The 15392-nt window shown below is 39.2% G+C and overlaps 1 protein-coding gene across 4 annotated transcripts in view; it reads right to left on the bottom strand.

The window, feature by feature from the left end:
* The window catches only part of GRAMD1C (GRAM domain containing 1C), a 54528-nt gene that overhangs the window by 26821 nt on the left and 12315 nt on the right, over positions 1-15392 (bottom strand). For 3 of the 4 annotated variants that reach the window (XM_030020223.1, XM_030020222.1, XM_030020225.2), the window contains exons 3-6: positions 8776-8860; positions 4842-4945; positions 2991-3086; positions 1685-1765 (exon numbers count right to left, since the gene is read on the bottom strand). In XM_030020223.1, the coding sequence (XP_029876083.1) occupies positions 1685-1765; positions 2991-3086; positions 4842-4945; positions 8776-8860 (366 nt within the window). Of the gene's footprint in view, positions 1-1684; positions 1766-2990; positions 3087-4841; positions 4946-8775; positions 8861-14807; positions 14963-15392 lie in introns of those variants that run through there. The other variant, XM_030020224.2, reaches the window with a different exon arrangement.

Here is a 15392-nt window from a genome sequence, read left to right on the forward strand (position 1 = left end):
TTCAACTCCTCAGTGCCCCTCCATACCTTGATCTAGTTTGGTTAAGCAGTAAAGAATCATAAAGCAGGCTGACAGAAGACAAACACATTCTAGCAGCGAATCAGAAGTCACTACTACATTGCAGAAGTAGGAGCTCAATCTGACAGAAATTCCGTTTCAATAAGTAGCTCCAAATGTACCACATTAAAAAGCCCTACGTACACCTCATGGCAATTCTCCATTTTACCACAGAGAACCCCAAGCAGAAATTCATGTAACAAACTTATCTTTCAACATACTTCAGTTAGGATGCAAGAAAGCTAATAGCAAGATTAGATACAAAGAATAAGGAGAGTTCCCAAGCTACTCAGATGCACTGGTCCCTAAAACCTGCTGACTCAATTCATCTGGTCTTACATGCTGTCCATGTGTTCTACTTTCACATCTATCCTTTAGTTACTGCCCTGAAGTGACACTAATGTGACACTCATTTCAGTGTCGAAGAGTGGAAATGCATGGGAAAAACTAACACTGAACAGCACAAAGCTTATTGCCTCTGTTCCAGCCCCTTGGATAGGTTTGTATACCTCAACGCCTATACATTCACCCTCCTGCACCACAAGCTAACCAACTGAATAAGATAATTACCATTCCTGACAAACTTTGCCTAACAAAAGAAAACAAGGTTAGTTCCGGTTGCACATTCCAGTCAAAAGATGACATAGTACATTGTGGTTTTTGCAGTGCTACCGCTAGATTCCAGACAAGATGGTTATGATGTTACAGTTAAATAGTATTTGATATGAGGGATAAGAGATTTGCAGGAAACATTAGTTTTGCCTTAAATGGCACTTTCCTTTATTTTCAGCTTTTTTTTTTTTGACAAAAAGTGCCTCTAGCCTGCCCTAAAATTCATCTAAAAAAAAAACTTGTGTGGTTACTACACATAAGTATTGCAACAGCTTTAAGCCTTTGGGGACCACTGTAGTGCAGAGTTATATATGGATATTTAAGTGTTCAACTGCAACTGTGTTGAAATATTTAAACAACGAGAGCCATAAACAGGAAGGAATTGGCTTACAAAAACTGCATTACTTACAGTGATGTTCTGCAAAAGTGTTGGTATATTTTTAGAAAGAAGATTAGCTTAAATGTCCACAAATTGCAATATAAATCAAGCTAACTAGCAGAAGTTGCCAAAATACACTTCCATATCATACAGCCTGCCTTTGTTGCATTTATTCAAGGTCAGAGGAGTTGTAATGAGTTGGTTGGCAAAGGTTCAGCTAACTTATCTGAGAAGGTGACTTTTGGCTTTTTCCTTAAAAAGGAAAAAGCTTTCACTGACAAAGCCTCTTGCCTTTTTGATCACAAATTAGCCATAGAAAATGTGAAGCAAATGCATGCCAATTTAGTAATATCTGCTTGAGTTGGTAGTGAAGAGAAGCATGCAACCTATCTTCAAAGACAAAATGTTCCACCAACAGCAAAGTTGTAGGTGGCAGTATGAGAAGGAAAGAATGATAAATTTATCTGGTATCTAAAGTACAAAAGGCCGAAGGAGAACATCAGATTAGAATTCCCTGTCAGAAAGGAAAAGCTATCTTCTGAAGGAAAGCCTCTTAACCTCCAAAGGCACACCTGCATACATTGGAAAAAGATTATTTCGTTACTTAACCACAGGTACCGGCACTTACAAGCTTACCTTATGCAGCAAAGCATTCTGCCATAAGCGGAAGATACTGAGGTAGCTTCTGTCTCTTGCACTGAATGACGTGAAGAAAAACTGCAGGAAAAACAAGGGGCACAAAGCTCACTTGTAGGTAGTTCCAAGAAACCCAGAATGCTTCCTTGTATCTTGAATATTCTACGGTTTTCAGCAATCCGTAGGGGCATCGTGAGGGGCATCCTCCCCTCACATTCAACAAACCTGGGCTCCTATTCCTCACACTCCATGCTTTTTATCACTTTCAGTAAGCGTTAGTTCCCCAATATCCACCTAGTATATAAAGACACTTGCTCTCCTGGGCATCTGATTGCAATCATTTGTTCCTTTGGCATAAAGGAAGAGATCCCCCTCAACTAACTACACAGTTAAATCTTTCTCCCACTTCCAAATAGGAGGTGGAACAAATCAGAGATGCATATGCCTATTTCTTACAGGCCACAGCCCTTTCTATCCTTCCGCCACATATTTCTTTTACTAGTCTTTTCACATGAGAAGATGTGAAATTAAAATAACTAAAATAGGAGATCAAATTAGATGCATCATTTGCAGTATTAAAATATTTCCCATTTGAAAGTCTGTTTAGCAGAGAAAGAGGTTTATCCTCCTTGATGATGAAAGTTAATATTTAATAAATTGAGAGGGAACAGCCAAATATGAGGAATCACAGTTCCTTCATAAAGAACAGCTCCAGATTTACCCTGGAAAACTATTCTGTGTATCCAGCCAAGAATTATTTTCAAGGCTTTTACAGAAGAAGTATCATGAAGTGTGTTGCACATAAGGACATTCTGCATCATGCTTTTCAGTTTTTCCAAATACACACCCAAAACCTACACTTCCCAGCACATAAAATTGCATGTTCTATGGGTAGACATCTCCATGACTCCAAACCCATGATATCACAGTCCTTTTGTTTTCAGCAATTTTCTTCCAGGGGCACTTTAAACCCAGTGAGTTTGATATTTTTGTGATCTCAAGAATGCACATTCCGAATTCATGCCCTGAACTTTTAGTTTTCAAATGGCTTTCCTTTGAGAATCAGTGGGACAAAAACTCCCTTACTTTCTGGTTACTGCATCAACACTACTAGGGGATTCTGCAATCAAACTAAAGTTGAATTATCAAGCCAATATGCACAGGGACCAAACCACCAAGCCTGTCTTCTAATCCCAATCACATTTAAAGATTTGACAGGGAAGTTACTTATGCAAATTTAAAACTACAAGTGCTCTGCCCTAGACATTATAATTTAAAAGAAACGTATTTAAATACAGGTTTTCACCTTCTCTCCTTTTGCTGCTATTTGTATGGCATTTGGAATGAGCCGAGCAGTCTTCTCTTTTGTCATGAAAGTGATATCCTTCAAGGCAATAGAAATCTAAGCAGAAACAGATTTAGTAAGACATATTAAAAACAACTATTGAGATTAAAAATTTACAGAGTCACAGAACATGCAAGAGGAAGTCAAACTAACCCCAAACCCTAGGATACAACTCAGTTGAGTTCACTTGCTAACCTTAACAGCAATCATTCCAAAGTAGAAGCAAGTTAAGATGACTGATCTCTTCTTTCATATTAGCACTAGGGAAGCAAGTAGTTCTTTCTTCTTTCCTTCCACTTCTCCAGCAACACTCAGGGATTAAGGGCACAGACCCAACCACATACAAATGACAGATCTGAAAGCCAATCCCAATCGGTACACTATGCATAAGGCAGGACATAGATCAGACGCCAGACTATCTTGTCTATGTCATCTCACAGAAGTTTGCAATCTAGTCCATTTTCACAGAGGTTTATTTGCAGTCCAGACACTGCAAGGAAGTCTTCCTGCTTGGGTGTGTTTGCCTTGCATATTAGTACTTGAAATGTTTCTGTTTAGAAGAGCATGGTCTGACTGTCTGCAACAAGCCATTTCCATTCAGCCTACCCCCTTCCCTTGAAGATAAGACTGTGCTGCCATTCAGCTTAGAGAAAGGAAGAATATACAGTTGGATCTTGCTTCTTCCTGTGTGTGCAGAAGGTGCTCCACTTTACTCTCCCTGCATCAACACAGCCTTCTAAGGAGGTCCCAAAATTTAGCTCTACCCTTGTAGTTGATGACCTCAGATTGCCTTAAGATATCACTCTGCTAGGCAGGCGGGAACAGGTTAAGAGGTTGTATGCTGTTTTGGCTGAAAAAAATCAGTCTTTGAATAGTTTATAAATTTAAGGGTATCATTTCAAAGGGAATTTTTTGTTTTTAAATCTCAAGACTATCATAAGAAATGTTCAACCACCAAATCCTTCTGATCAAATTAAGCTTGGTTTTCAGTTAAGCATTTCTACACCCCCTCATTGTCTTAAGTACATGAGCTATTTGCTGTCTGTCCTGTGTACTTCAGAGCCCACATAGTAGAATTTAAGAGATTAACTTAAGTTATGAGCAGTCTGCAGCTGCAGAACATTTTGACACATCTCCATCACCTATTAACTAGGTTACCTTCCTTTCTCATTCACTGCCTCATGGTATTTCTACAGCAGATGCAACAACTGCTTGAATGAAAAATTTTAACTCATTAAGCTAATTTGACAGAAGGAGGGCCAACATGTCACAAATATCTACTTTTGCTCATACTGTTCAAAAGATACAGACCACAATATGAAAACTTGCAGAGGTCATTTATAGATTCTCTTCAGCTGTTCTTAGATGCTGATACATACATGTGAGACTAAACCAAGGAAGGTTCAATGTTGGAGAGTTCTTGAACAGGGCAACACCGTGTACTGTATCCTGCTCCTGGTCTTACAGGAGACCATTATGTGTTACATCCCTTTATAGAGCAACTCTCCTTGGTTAGGAGAGGCAAAGTGTCATCCAGAAATGTAGAAGATCAGCTTTAGTGTAACTCCTGAACTCTGTCCTATGCTGAATGACTGACTGAGCAGGCTTACTTCAGCATACAGATGTCTCTAATGCTATTCTCATTTTACAGAGCAATGGATCTGCGTTTCCACTCAGGAATGCAGGCTCGCTCTTTTCAGCACAAAGTTACTGGCATGAGATTGACAGGATAAGATTTGTTTGAGGGACTCTTATATCCCCATAGTACAGGACAAAGAAGATGTGGGATTCAAGTGAGCTAAGACATCTTACTGTGGTCTCCCATCGGAAAATGTTGCTGTGGAAACAGAGCCAGTTTTCAGAGAGATACAAGCGTCCCTGCAGCAGGATATCCTTCTGGAGTGCACAGGCATAATCTATGTATAGAGAGCAAGAGCAAGTTTACTCACTTATTGCAGTTCAGTTGACCCAAACCTGTTAACTTAAAATGAGATAAGGGTATTACAATACAAATAAAAAGCCATTTCTTTCACTCTTCAAAAGTCTGAGAAGGTAGACTTGCACTGGGTTGCATCCAGACCATTGCTCTGGAAACACCCCAACGCCAGAGCTGATGGAAGTATCTTTGTGAGGCCAGCACTCCATGTATCAACCCCCTGCGCGTTATCCTATATTTTCAGAGAAGGGGTATCAGGCAAGATCAGGAGTACATGGGAGAATTATTCGTAAGTCAAACTTCAAAGCGCCTGAACAACAGAATACACAAACATTTTATAGTATAACAGATTATACTGTCAACTCCTACATAACAGTAGTTCATATGTTGTAGTAAGAAAATAACTTTCCACTAAACAGATCCTATCACTAGCTAAAACTATCTGCAGAGTGAGACACTAAAAGGCAGCTTGAAGCTATCCAGTACTTCAGGGAGGGGATATTTTCAGAAGCTGACTGCCATTTTTATTTTGATACTGCTTCAGGCTGAAACATCCCTATTGAGAAACAGGCTTCATCTAGAATGCAATTACCCATCATCAGATACCTGCTAATTAAGAACAAGAGCAGAGGATTTGGTTGCACTTTTTAAAAACCTCTCAGAGAACTTTCATAATTTCAGAGCCTGAAGATTCAAACAAAAGGAATTTTCAGAGGTACTACTGCTAGAAAGTTAAGACAGACCACTTTTGGAAGCTCCAACCTAAAGAAGATACCTATGTATAGAAAATACCCAGAATGTACCTATTCCTGCAGGTTGTTAATGATTTTAACTTTTGATACCTCTAAGAGTTTTGTTATTTTGAAAAGCATTGTATCTAGTATTGTCTGAGCCAGAATTTTGATTTCGTGTACAACAAGAAGATGAACACAGTTCTTGTTCAAGTACCAAGAGGTTCAGGAATCCCTCACCATCCTAACTTCAAGGTAAGTCTGCATCTACAGAAGCTTGTATTAGTATTTTTAAAATTCTCTTGGGTTTTTGCCTCAAATAATCAAGTGGAAATAGAGTTTCTTGCAACAAGCATGAGGCACGTATACAAGCCCTTGAGACATAACTGCAAACAGAATTAAATAAACTTAAAGAAGTCTAAACCAACAAGTTGTAAGTGCATATTTAAAGAGAAGTCAGATACCAAAATGCTGGGAGAGCAGGGAGACGGAATGCACCAGGAGTTTGAGGTTAAGGACTTGAGGAAAGCATTACCAAGAAGTTTGCATCCAACTTCTATGTTTGGGGAAGGGAAGGAGAGAGATTCAGACCTATAAATATTGGAGCACTGGGGAAGTGATGAGCAACACCACCATGACCTACCTACACAAAAGAAAATATTAAAAAAAAAAAAAAAAAAAAAGGAGATACTAGCATTTCTCCTTCTAAGTTTTCAGATCCAGTAACTTAAGATGCTGCTTGTAAACAACATTTTCAGACAAATTAAAGTTATTGGCACTTCTTTAAACTCCCATTTTGAAAGTCTGAGTCATTTCTCTTTCATTATAAGAAAATAATTATATTTCATATAGTCTTTAAATACAGAGCTCATTACAGTGGAATAGTCGCTTCTTTTTTGAACAGCTAAGTTAAGAACAGGAGCAGTTACAGTTCTTTTAATGAACAGCAGCAAGTAATTGCTTTTTCGAGCACTGTAAAGCCTGTGATAAGTTTCTCTGCATCAAGCAAAGAAATAGCTCTTTGCTTGGAGGATGCAAAGAGTCCTTCCAAATGAGCAGTGCTTTTTATGGGGTAAAAAAAATGTACATAAAGTAATGACTTTGCTTCTGATGGAGCAGGTGCTACATTGTTGAGATTAACCCATTACTAAATATTTCTCCAAGTCCTAGACAGTCTGTTTATTGAAACTATGTTTCAGTTTGCTCCATGGCTTTCTGTATCAATCCTGTGTAAGGAGAAACATCAAAACAATGCTTTGAAGTAATATCCTTTTCTTCCGTTTTACTTCTGTACTGAACTCAAGTATTTTAAAAATGCAGAAGGCATTTCAGAGGATAACTGCCTCCTTCCGAGGCTGGAAAAAGACACAGAGATTTAACTGTTTCCATGCAAGTGGAAGCTCTGATTTCTGTTCCATTAACCTGGAAGGAACTCAGCATGCTGCAAGCATATACTGACAGTCTCTCAATATTCACTTCCTTAAAGGTTGCATAAGGTGACAGATGAACTTTAAACAGTCACAATGCCACTTCTGTATAAAAACAACACCCAGTTCTTGGACAGTGTATTTGTTACTGAATGCTTTTGGGCAGCACAGGCAGGCCCACCTTCAAGGCAAGCAATAAAAGAGTGAATAAGGTGCATTGCTGCATGCAAAGGAGGTAGGGTTATATGCTGCCTTCTTTGGATTTTGCAGTGGAGCAAAACAGGGAGTCAGAGCTCAGAAGGAACATTTCAGTGCCAAGAAGTTACGCACCATAGTTTGATACTCTGCCACATGCTTCTGTCCCCTCCCACCCCATGCACTTACCACCTCTGCTCTTCCAGCTGAGCATTACTTCTATGCCTGTACCCATCTCATCAGTGTACAGATAAGCTAACCTGGTATAGCGGGCTGTGGAAAACCTCCACTGAAGGCATGAGCCAACCCAGAACCAACAGATTTGCACAGCACAGCACACAGATAATGCACTTCATGTGCAGTAACTACAACTGCACAGAGCAGTGAGAGGCATAAAACATTTTTATCTGTCCTCAATATACCATGTTGACAAACACATCTAAATGCACAGCATTATAAGTCAGGATAAAATGAAGATTGGTTTGTGTTTTCCAATTATCTCCTATAAGGGCTGACGGGAATTACACACTTAAATACTGAATTTTATGTCCTCATACCACATAGCTGGCATTTGTTTCTGAAAAGTCTTTTAAATTACAAGTACCCATTGTGTTACTCAGTCCCAGAAGTCACATTAATCAAAGTGCCTAGGGCAAGGGTCTAGGCTTAGTTCCAGGGAGCAAGGGAAAAGCTTCTGCTAAGGATGATCTACCTACTTAACAGGGTCACTGAAGCAACATCCTTTACATTTGTATCCAAGTACCAAACCATTAAAACTATGGAATCATTCCTGCCTCCCCAACATCTACGGCACCTCACCCAGTCATAACCAGCTGCCTCTTTGAAGTAAAAGAGAGGACTCAGACACTCACAGGATAGAAAATAAATGGTTATGACACTGCAAGAGGTACACCAAGCTGGTCATCCATGCTGGAAAGAACATAAAACAAATTCAATGCTCTTGGGATTTAACTCTACCTCTGTTTTTCTCACATGTGGATTGCACATGCCCATCAATGCATATATGTTGAGTTTATGTGCTTCGTGCTCACCCTGACCCTGCATAGTGATCTTTCTTTCCAGCTTGTCAGCAAACAGCTGTCAGACAGTCACAGCTCCACTGCTGTTAGGAAAGGGTTTGTCTAAAAACCCACTAAAAAGCAGCAGCAGGAAAGAGACATTAAGAGGCTCCCATCCCATATCTAGATGAACTGGAAGATTCTGTATCTTCTCCTTCACTTCTCAACCTCCAGAAGGAATCTGTCTTTTTTCACAAAGCAGGCAGTACAGGAGGAAGACCTGACTTTCCTTGAAGGTATTTGATGCTAGTTCAGAGACAGGAGAATAGGAAGTTATCAGCTATAGTTAGAATTTGCCATAAAAAACATGCCTTGGCACTACTGCGATCTGGAGTTATCAACCAGAAGACAAGCACTTTTGGTGTGATTACATCTTACCTACTATGAGTTTCTCAGAGTCTGGTAGATGAGAAAACTGTCTCTTGAATTCCTCGCTCCTATATTTGTAAGTGGAACTTGAGAGCTGCAACAAAGAAAGGTAAAAGGTTAAGCAAACAGATTTATTTTCAGCCATCAATTCTCTTCATACTGGATGTGTAATTTTATCCTGAAGAACAAATGAACATCAAAAGAGCAATAAAGAATAGGTAGTATCTAACTGTGATCATCACTGTAACTTTATGCTTGCTTATGTAAGACTGTGCTTCTAGTATTTAGGATAGCATGGGCCAAACTGTTCCCTGTCGCAGGCCAGGTGCCAATTACAAGGCATTACAGTTGTATGATGGCAACGTGCTCCACTCATAAGGACATGAGAGCCCCTTCCGGGGCTAAGTCTTCTAGCACAGACTACATGAAGAGGCAGCAAGGCCACAACACAGGAGGTGACAGAGCAGATCAAGTCCTCATGCAGGCCACTAGCTGGACACAAGGACACAACCTTGAACACCAATTTCTACTTGGAGTACCGTTTCAGGAATACTACAGTGCAGTGGATTTTTTTGTCAGTAGCCATAGTTAGACCTGTAGGAATAAAGGCAAAGGTTTCCTCCAGTAAGCACAAATAGCAGCACCACCATCACCTCTTGATTTCCTGTTCTGTTCTACGTCGCACTCCATATTTAAAAAGATGACTGTCTATCATTCATTTAAGATTCAAATTGGGTTATAAACTCAGAGCAAAGAAGATTTAGTCTTGATGGACTTTAACTCCTTATTCTTATAAACGAATGCCCCTACTCCCATTTGAATAAAGAGCTTCAGCATGTTCTCCAGGAACGATTCTGTTGTAAAAGACCTATTTTCCATTTTGCAGTAATAACAAGGCCATATTTTTTTTCTTAACGGATGTTGGCCACTTATGATGGGGTCATCCTAACAAAATGCTGTATAAGGCAATGACTCAGATGGACTATAGCTAAGACAGGAAGAAGTCACTTTCAAGTGTTACCAAAACCAGGTATAAATATACTATAAACCCCTCTTTTACATTATTTTTTTTTTAACCTTTCTAAAAATCTTAAGCATGTGGCTGCTACTCCCTCCTTGAGCACCTCCAAAACTTGACATTCACCATTAAACCCATCTCTACCATAAGATTAGTGGCTATTTATGTTTAGGGTGGGGGAAGAAAGAAGAAAGGCAGCAAAGAACCACTTTTGACTCTATGACCTGGCAGCATGTTTACTAAAAAACCCACCCAGTTTTAGCACACTCCTGCAGCATGTTAATTGGTCATTACCCTTTCATCATATCTGTGTTTGTTGTCAAAACAATCCCAGAACAAATACAGACTTATCTTCAGCTTGAGGGTCTTTTAATAAACTAGTGCCAATAGTGCCTCCACCTCATCAAGATTCTCACATTTTGCTATTTTCCACAGAAGAGATTCCTGCTTCTCACAGTTCAAAAGTTCCCTGAACACCACCCTACACAAACATCCCATGATGGTCTGTCACTTACCTATACTTGAGAATTGAGCTCTTTGGCCACAAGAACACTCAAGGTCAGGTGTTTAAGTGCATATAACACAGGGGAGGGCAAAGTCAACCTGACACAGTTCAGCTTTAAAAAAACCAAACCAAAACAAAAACCAAACATTAATGTTACCTTCTATTACCACCAATAAAAGAAACTCTTTATGTCTGATCACCTGTGAGTACATATTTGCTGTCCACTAACATTCTGAGCATTGCAATGCAAAAAGGCAGTGAGGGAGGGAGACAGAAAATACGTCCACCCCTCCCGTTCTGAGAAAAGTAAGCATGAAAGCTTTAGGTGCAACTAACAGGGCAACATGCTAGACATGTCCTCTAAGCTGTATGCTTCCAGTTATATTTCAGCTCTCAATCTCAAAAAAAGTAACATTCTTGGAGATCATGTCATCTACTAAAGTAGATAGGCTATGGTTTCTTGGCCTTGTCATATCATGCCCCAAAACACATGCTTTTAACTGATCATCTGAAACAGACATCCAATGACTGCACTGCTTTGAAGAAATTGAGTTCTCTGCAATTACTCTGGAAAGAGACATGGGGGAAAATGAAAAGTTAACTCAGATCTGTAAAGTTTCCACCTGTAGTTCCAGAGACCGTATGGTTTACACAGTCATACCTCAATTGACTGAAGTCTGAGCTTGCAATGGCAATGCTAACATACAAGGGGAAAAAAGAACTGGTCTGCCGTGAAAGCAAAAGAAAGTTCACAATCTTCAACCCCAATTTACGAAACCATGATTTAAGAAGCCGTGCTTTTAAGGAGAGTAGTAGTTTCTCAAATACACTGTACACAAGAGAAGAGCTATGCTGAGTTTAAGCATTTTTGTGGTTATAAGACAAAAGGAATCAGGAAAACAGAAACATTACAGTATCACAGACACATTTATATTAGTGCCTGAATCAGCCAGTTCAACAGCTCCAAGAATCCAAACTCAAGGTATCTTGAGTTTCACTTAGAAATTGAATTTTTCTAGAGCATAAAACCTGCTACAGCTTGTCTGAGAAACCCTTGCTAGCATTTAGAAGTGTTCTTTGTCACAAGAGACAAACACACTATATGAAACCCTCTTGTTAATTGTAGATTTCTACTGAGCTCTTATGACATTTATGAAGAGCTTGCTCTGAATCCTTATCTGATCAGCAGAAAAAAGTGAGCACATTGAAACTTCTTAACCTCATCTTTTCCCTACTTTGCATGAAAACTAGCTCACTTAGATCTGTAATTATTACATACTCAGTATGTGGCTTGGTGATTAAGAGATGGCTTAATGGACTTGGGAAACAACAGGGACAGTTTTAACACTATTGGCACTATCAATTTCCTTAAAGTGAAGAAAATAAGACATTTCCTATGAATATCATAAGCAGCATATCAGACAGCATATTATAGTATGCTGAATATAACATCTTTCAATCACTATTATAATATCCAAGACGTGGCAGCATTTGAGGCAGGTTGTCATCTCTGGGTTACAAAACTTACCATCAAATATTAAAAGAAGGCAGGCATAAATTAGGCTGTAGTATGGCATTTAAGAGATGAAAACAGCAACTCATTTTTAACACATGCACATTTCTAAGTTTAATTATAAGTCATCAGGCAAACACTTTGCCCAAGGATAATCTTAGGCATTTATGAGTATGCTATATTTAATCACTAAGAAAATGAAGTCCAGCCAACAACATATTAGCATTCTTTATCTGAAGCCACAAAATAAACCGGAAACCTATAAAATTTCATAAGGAGAAAAACCTCTTCAGTGTCATCCGGAAGTTTCACAGAAGACAGTTATGCAAGAACCAGATACTACTTGAAGACACATAACCAAGTGATTCTTATACCTTGTTTAGAAATGGACCAGAGTCCAACTATATAAAGTCATGTTCCAGAAAAAAATATGTTAACTTAAATAGCACTAAGCTGAGCTATTTATGTGATAGAAGCCTATTAGAAAAACAGCTTCCCTTCACATTTACATCTTCAAAGTGTGGACACTGTAAATAATTTGAGCCATTTAGCAAACTGCAGAAGAAAGTTAAGCTACACCTTCTCCCAGGAGTACAGTAAAAATGCTAATTGTTAGGAAATTATTTGATTGCATATTATCACTAAGCATGCAAATAGTCAATCAACCTCAGCAGAACGGCGTGCACATTTTTTAACATTTGCTAATGACAGTAATAATTTTGCATTTGCTTTGTTAGTGTTTTCCCCTTGTTTTGAGACACCACAAAACCCACATTACCTGATAATTTGCATTCTATACTTTTAACATGCAGCTATGAATACAAACGGCTGAGAACACAGATAAGTTGACCTCACCGCCAGAGTAACACAACTCTGATGTCACCTCATTTTGAGATGCACACATGCCTCCCACTGAGCTTCAGTCTTAGTATCAGTTACCACTGAGTCCTTGGGGTCCCAGAATCAAATAAGCCTAATAAGCAAGCTGCCTGACCTACTCCCCTTTTATGCTCAGAAGCCTCACTTAACCATGAAAATATGGCCAATGAGATGCATGGCTTTGCTCCTCTGTCTACAAGCAAGCAGATCCATGCCACTATCTCTCCACTCTACTTAAAGACCACCTGATGTGCTATTCCCCAAAGACAGAAGAGCTTGACCTGTACTTTCCAATGAAGTTTCCAGACATGCTCAAAAATAAATTTGGAGGCATTAGTAAGGTTACGATGAAAGTAATTTTTAATCCTACACTAGCACATTAAAACAAATATTAAATATGGTGGCAAAAATTGTTGCATTTCTACTGAAGAATGCATTGTTCCTCCCCCTACCCCCACTTCAAATTCATCTAAAATCCTTCTTAGCATCAGGAGAAAGAAAAAGAAAACAGCCTCCAGAAGAACAACATACAATCAGAGAGGAGTTTGATTTTATACGAAAAGACTACTTTAGACTACATGTATTCTTGAAACTTATCTGGTAAGGGAGAAATAAAAACACCAAAACCAAAGAAAACATACCAACATCCCACTTCCAGTGAGACTAAAGCCTCAGTAGGCTAGGAGAGAGCTAAGTTAATAGCCCTAAACAAAAGCCTCATTTAGCAGTATAAGGCAGGCAAACCTAAGACTTCACATACTCCAAAACAGATTCAAGCAGACTTATCTATAAACACAAGAACAACTACCATGGCACACTGAGATGGTGGTCTCTCTGCTGAGGCTACCTGTAAAACGTAGCAAGTCTGACAAGTTTTCCATCAGAGAAATGTTGATCGCACTGCAGTCATTTCTTCAGTCCAGAAAAGTTCATTATGACCATCCAATCTAACCTATAATGCACAAAGCCACAGCTAGCTCATGATTTAGCTCCTGCTTCAAAACCAGAGCTGCAATTACCATATTTCCCCTTGGGAAAGAAAAAAAAAAAAAAAACAAAACCCACAACACACAAAACAAACCATATTTTACCTTCTTAAATTAAAAGTCACCCCAATGGAAAAATCCATCCTACCTATGGTTAGTTCTTCTAGTGGTCTGTTGGTTAATCTTGTCTTCACTTCATGAATTATTTTCAGATTGTGAGCAAGTTACCCCGTATCTTCTTTTGAGGTAGGGATTAAGCTTCTCAAGTCTATTAGCAAAAAGATTTTTTTTTTTTTTTTCCCCAGACTTATTCTCATGGCTCTTCTGAATCCCGTCCTATTTTCAATGTGCTTCTTGAAAGCTAGATGTAGCATTGCAGGAGTCATTGCAAACACACAAATCCGACTCACATTTGCTTTTAGGCACAGAATCACAGTGGAAGCTCACGTCCACATGACTACCAGTCTCCCTTATCTTTTCACAGTTCTAGGGCACATTTTTCCATTTCTTCCGAAAACAAGCACAAGGATGTATTTTGAAAGTGTCAGACTTGTTCTGTTTACCCTGTCACAAGCAAACAGCCCAGATCCATTCTGTTATGGTGATCTATTTTCACTAACCATTCCTTGACAGAATCACAGAAAAATTTTGGGTTAGAAATAACTTTCAATAATTGAGTACTCATAAACTTTACTAGCAGTAACTTACTGTTCTTTTCTCTCTCTTGAAGCACATAAACATTAAACTTGCACAGGGAAAGAAGCACTCACAGGACCTGAAGAGTAACACCACCTTACTTAGGGTGAGTTACTGTGCTATGTACAGTACACTGTGCACTTTGGGACTGGATGTGTACAGAGTGTCCACTTTCATTTTTTTTAAATAAGGAGCTATTTGATCACACCTGATTATCCAGAGTTCTATTTAATTCATAGGTAATATGAGGCATGTCAACCAAAAAAAAAAAAAAAAAGAAAAACAAAAAAGAAAAACAAGCAACTGTTGCCAGGGTTGGCTCAGCCATTGTATTCCCTAGGAGCCTGCTTTCCAAAAGTTCCCATGCTCTCAAGGAAATGGAAACAAGCTCATAGCCACAGTGGGAGGGGGAAGAGTTTAGGGAGCCAGGACTATTTTACTTACACTCATTATATGCTCTTCTTCATTCACTCTCAACTTCTCTGGAGAGGGGAGTCTCATAAGCACAGGGCACTCTTCCAGTGGGCCACTGGCAGGCACAGGGCTATGTACTAGGGTCATTACATCCCCTTCTGTGGCCCAGCCCCCCTCTTATTTGCAGAGGCTGAAGGAGAAACAGATTTTAACATTTCTTAGTGACTGAGCACGAAATAAACCAATGGCAGTTCTCCTTCAGTGGCATCTGTGTACAGACAGAGCAGCATCCAGTAAGAGTTTTGGTGCACCTATGTCTTTCTTCTGTTGGAAATACAACACGTAAAATTTCAAGGAAGGGATATTAGAATACAGGTCATGAGCAATTACTCAAGCTACTGTATTTTCTAGGGTTTTGTTTGTTTGCTTGGGGGTTTTGTGGTTTGGTTTTTTTTTCTTTTTTTAAATCCTATGAGATCCCATAAACAAGGCTAAAGACAGAGTCCCTAGCCCCCTTAAAATGAGTGTTACTATTAACTAGTTCTCACAGATGCATGGGCAGGCACGCTAAAAATGTTAGACAGACTATTATTTAGCACTAACACCGGTAGCTTC

This window comes from Aquila chrysaetos, chromosome 7 (genome assembly GCF_900496995.4).
Source record: "Aquila chrysaetos chrysaetos chromosome 7, bAquChr1.4, whole genome shotgun sequence".
NCBI lineage: Eukaryota > Metazoa > Chordata > Aves > Accipitriformes > Accipitridae > Aquila > Aquila chrysaetos.